The sequence below is a fragment of the Tupaia chinensis genome, unplaced genomic scaffold (genome assembly GCF_000334495.1).
Source record: "Tupaia chinensis unplaced genomic scaffold, TupChi_1.0 Scaffold148210_1, whole genome shotgun sequence".
Lineage (NCBI taxonomy): Eukaryota > Metazoa > Chordata > Mammalia > Scandentia > Tupaiidae > Tupaia > Tupaia belangeri.
In genome coordinates this window covers 1,446,783-1,451,686 of record NW_006208060.1, presented here as the reverse complement: position 1 = coordinate 1,451,686, position 4,904 = coordinate 1,446,783, and the positions used below count along the sequence as shown (strand labels likewise).

Below are 4,904 nucleotides of genomic sequence, written 5' to 3'. Positions count from 1 at the left end.
CCCCCCGAGAGGCAGCCTCGGCCCTGCAAGCTCCTTCCAGACGCCAGGGCCACCTGCCGTCCATTTGCGGAAGGCGGGCTGGGAGCACCCACAGGGGTGGGTCTCGGCCGAGGCTGCCCTCCGGGCTCCTTGGGGGTCATCCGGCTGTCCACTCCCCAACAAATGTCAGAACAAGAGGGAACATTCCAGGCCTGCCCCGGAAAGTCACCTGAGAGCCGATGGGCAGAGCAGCCCGGCGCTCCCAGGGCCATCTGGGGACAGTTAAGCTTGGGCCGAGGGCCTCAACTGGGACACGGCCCTCCCTGCAGGCCAGCTGGCAGAGGGCACTTGGAACCGAAGGGCTGGAATCCTCCATACTGCAGGCCAGGCCAACGGACCCTAGAGGGCGGCTGCCGGCCACTTTCCCGCTGGACGGTCCAGCTCTCTCTAGGCGTGGACTGACACGGCCCCACCTGGCAGAGACGTGTGACAGCCCGGTCCCACGGCGTTACAATCCCACGGCCTTTTCTCATCAGATCCTTGCGAAGGCCCTGCCTTGAACCCAGGCCCCAGAAGGCAGGTCTTTAACTAGTTTACCTGTCAGGTTTTCTGCTGGGAATTCTTTTCAACAGATGCCCTATCCTCTGGGAGCCGCGTTACCAAGTGGCACATTAGTCCTGGGGTTTGGCCATGGCATCCCTGGGGCAATTTGCCCCGTCCTCCCGAGAGGAGAAGACACCAGAGAGGCTTCTCCCTCTTGGACCTAAATTGATTTGGAGGTCCTTCTGGACCCAGCACGGCGGCTGGCGGCTGGCGGCTGGTGGCACGCACAGGCGGGCAGGGTAGCAGGTGTGCTGGATCCGCGGCCGAGGGCAAAGCGAGGCCAAGTGCAACACTCGGGAACTTTCCCCCAGGCCCGGGCGTGAGGGCGGTGGGGGGTCTCAGGAGCGGCCTCGAACTGGAATAGATGGGACAGAAGGACAGTGTTCTACAGCACAGGGCTGCCTGGCGGGAGGGCCACAAAGCCCCAGGGCAGGGCTCACCTGGCCACCAGCACACAGAGCGCACTTCTCTTCCGGCCCCCTCTGCCCATGGCACGAGGTTTGTGACAAAAGCATGGGAACGGGCTCAGTGGCTTTTCTCTCTGGGAACTCTCTGGGCCATGGGTGTGCTTGGAGCTCTGCAAATGCACCTGCAACCCCCCACGTTTACAGCTTCCTGGGGAGCCTAACCCCCGCCGGAGGCCTGGGACACGGCGCCTACGCATGAGGGTCTACGGATGTGTAGACAGGGCGCAGGGGCGTCCCAAGTGCTCAGGGAGCAGAGGAGGCATCCTTAGAGGGCTTTTTACAAGGCCACAACCCTGGGCCAGCAGGTGGCATGGAGGTTAAGGAGGCTGGATCCCACATGGTGACTGCACGGTTCAAGTCCCGGATCCAGTGGCTTAAAAATCATAGTGTGTGTGTGTGTGTGTGTGTGTGCGCGCGTCTGTCCTAAATTCAGAAAAGGGAATGGAGGAGGAGGCACTGCAGCACGGCCACCCCGCCCCGGAGGGAGACTGCTCACTTTCCCTCTCTATGTTGAGTGCTCGTTCCCTACAGGAAACTCGGACAAGCACACAGCCCCAATAAAAGCACCTGTCACCAGGCTGGGTGGTCCGCGCCGCAAAGGGGTCGATTCTTGGTGACTTTTTTTATTAAAGAATTATTTCTCTAACTATGTATTATTTCCTTCCTTCCTTTCTTTCTCCTTAATTCGTTAGAGAGCACACGTGCTCATCAGAGAGAGAAAGTGAAAACGCAAACCTCCAGGTCCAGGATTCAAACCGCAGTCGGCCGTGTGGGGGTCCAGCACCTTTAACCACTACACCAACTGCTGGCCCCTTCGTTCTATTCTTTTTTTCTAAAGAGAGATTTCTGCAATATGGCATGTACACTCACCAGACAGACAAGGAGGCAGGAAAACAGAAAGTGAGAAATCACCCCCAGGGGGGATGGCCACGCCGCAATCCCTTCTCCTCTCGGGATCTTGGGCACACGCGCACACGCGCCCGGCGTGAGTTTAAGCCACCGGGTCCGGGACTCAGCCCGTGGTCGACTATGCGGGAGTCCAGCGCCGTAGCCATTACATCACCTGCTGGGCCCGGCCCCTTCATTTTAACCCAGTGGTTGAGAAAACGGAGCACGAGCCTTTGCAGTAGCAACCACAAGGACAGAAAGGGGCACAGGCTCTGGTCTCTGCCCCAGGGTTTTCCAATACAGTAGTAAAACCGAGATCGGAAAGAAGTGGCAGGTCGGCGCCCCGACAGTTCTGCAGTTGGAGGAGGGGAGGAGCCTTCACCCTCTCCAGCTGGCCGTCTGGGGAGGAGAGGAGCTACCTGAGAAGACTCCCCCGTGAAATGCACCTCAGAAACAGCACCCACCCCCCTGGAATCTGTCCTCCGGGGCCTCCCCTCCTCTGAGAAGGGGAGGACAGGGCCACCTGGGGGGGCTCTGTCTTTATCCACATCAGTCCCTCCCAGCCCTCCAACCTTGGTGATCAACCATACCCTCGGGAGCCGCTGCAGCAGAGAGAACCCCACCACGGAGACGAGACGGAGCTGCTGCGGAGCTGCTGCAGGGAGAGCCCGACAGCCCCAGGCCGAGGGAACCAGGAAGGCTTTCTAGGCCCCAGGGAGGAGACATCAAAGAGTCAAAGCCAGAGGCTGGGAGCCCCGGGCAGATGGACAGAATCCCGCTTCCTGGCGGGGCCTGAGAGTCCTGGAAGGAGCGTGGGGAGGTGGAGACAATCCAAGCCTTCCAGAGCTGAGCGCCCAGGGAAAAGCCGCTATTTCCCTCCATAATGGGGCATTTACAGGTCTGTGGCTTCCAGCGGGCGGGGAGGCCAGCGAGGCCGGGATCCTGCCGGATTCAAAGCATTTTCCGTGCGCCAAGAGTCATCCTGGAGCACTCAGCCAACTCACCTACGTGTGTAAAAGACACCATTCTCTCCCGTCTCCCCAGGGCCTCTGGCTGTTAGGAGGGTCCAGGCTCTTGGACCTCGCCCAGATTTGCATGAACTCAGGCTGAGAAGGAGACCGAGTGCCCCACACACGCTTCCCTGAGACCAGTCTCCCTTGCAAAGGGACTTGTACCACAAGGGAGACTGGCAGGGTCTGATGGGACCCTGCACCTCGAGGGGCCCGACGCAGCGTCTGGTAGCTCAGTGGCGCGGGCCACCGAGCTGTTCACACACACGTGGCTGGCGCAGCGGGGAACCGTATTTTGCTTCCTGGGTGACATGTAAAAGGACCAGGGGTGCCGAGCTGCAGCTACCTGGGGCTACCTGGGGCTACCTGGGCCGGACCGCGTCTGCCACAGACCAGGAACGCACCCACGTCCACCATCCCACTTACGCAAATGCCAGGACCAGACAGCCAGGCCCAGCTCAGCACGAGGGGGATGGGCAGCCTGGGCCCACGGCTGCACCGTGACGGTGTCGGGTGGGATGGACCCAGAGGTGGGCTTCGTTGGAAGCGGACGCAGAAAGGACATTTCGCTGGTCCTTTTAACTCAACACGGGTTGAGACAACACGCTCTGGCCTTCGAGGGAAACCAACTCATGCCAAGCTGCAGAAAGTCACCGGCTAATTGCTACAAACGCTCCTTACCTCGTAAGAGGAAGGGAGTGGGACCAAAGCCCACGGGAAACCAGGGTGAGAGCTGCCAGGAGCACAAGCCACCTGCCTCAGCGACCCCCGGGACAAGCAGGAGGGAGGGCCTCGCCCCCCACCCATCACACCACTTACTGCCTTCCCAGACGGCCGCCTCTGTGGCGCCAGCAGCCAGGGACGCCCCAACCTGCCCTGCAGAACTGCGGGGATCTCGGCTGCCACCCCCACAGCCCCACACGCCCTTCCTGGCCTTGCGCCCTGGATGCCAGGACAGCTGGGGGAGCGGGGCAAGGAGATCGAGTACCAGAGACGGCATGGCTGAGGGCGGGGTGAAGGCGAGCCCAGGGCCCAGAAATGCCTCCAGTTTACCCACTCCAGACCGAAAGGGGAGGGACCGCCAGGACATGGGGAAGCTCACCCTGGGTTTGAACTGGGGAAGGAACAGAGGGGAACTGGGGTGGGGGGGATGTGTCAGGCCAGGTGTTGGTGGAAGCAGGAGACCGCAGTGTTAAGGCAGGAGGCTGATGGGTTTGGGGAGACTGTGGAACCAGGAGGCTGGGCTGGGCTGGGATCAAACCCAGGGACACCTCCATGGGGGTCCCCCGGCTGACTCCGGCCCAGGTCCAGGCCACAGCAGGCACTGGGCTCCTGAAGAACTGGGGGGCTCCAGGTCAGAGAGCAAGCTGGCCCTGACCTAGGAGAAGGGGCAAAGGTGGAAGCACTGCCCCCAGGCACTGGCCTGTCCCAAGGAGCTCCCAGGGACAGCTGGGGTGGCAAGGGCGGATTCCAGGAGGCAAAGCGGGTGCAGCGAGAGGACACCCTAACCGGGCCAGGTCCTTGCAGCAAAGACCCAAGGACGGGTGCCAGGGAGTCAGAGCGGCTCAGGCCGGGGCCAGGGCTGGAGGGAGAGGGATGCTGGAGGTCACAGGGGAGGGACGGCCCAGGCCCAGGCGCGCCGAGGGAGGGCGGGGTGCAGACCGGGGTGCAGGGACGGTGGGGGGCTCCAGTCGGAGCGAGGTGCGGAACCCGCTGGGGGCTTCGGGAGCTGCGAGGCTGCAGGGCCAAGGATCCCGGGAAGGAAGGGAGACCCCGGGGACTGGGTCGGGACGGGGTCCGGGGTCCAGGCCAGATCTGGGGTGAGACGGGCCCAGCGGGGGCTCTGGGCGGGTCCCGGAGCCTGAAGGGACTCTGGACCAGGCCGGGGCTCGGGAGCATCTCGGGGCTCGGGGCCGGGCTGGGGCGCCCAGGGCCGTCCCGGGAGAACCGGGGTCCC

At 62.7% G+C, this 4,904-nt stretch overlaps 1 protein-coding gene across 1 annotated transcript in view; it reads right to left on the bottom strand.

Annotated features, from left to right (window-relative positions):
- MLLT1 (MLLT1 super elongation complex subunit) overlaps positions 1–4,904 on the bottom strand; it is a gene marked incomplete in the record, with an annotated part of 60,313 nt that overhangs the window by 49,352 nt on the left and 6,057 nt on the right. The window contains 1 exon segment of the mRNA XM_014584916.1: positions 2,528–2,641. Within this exon segment, the coding sequence (XP_014440402.1) occupies positions 2,528–2,641 (114 nt within the window).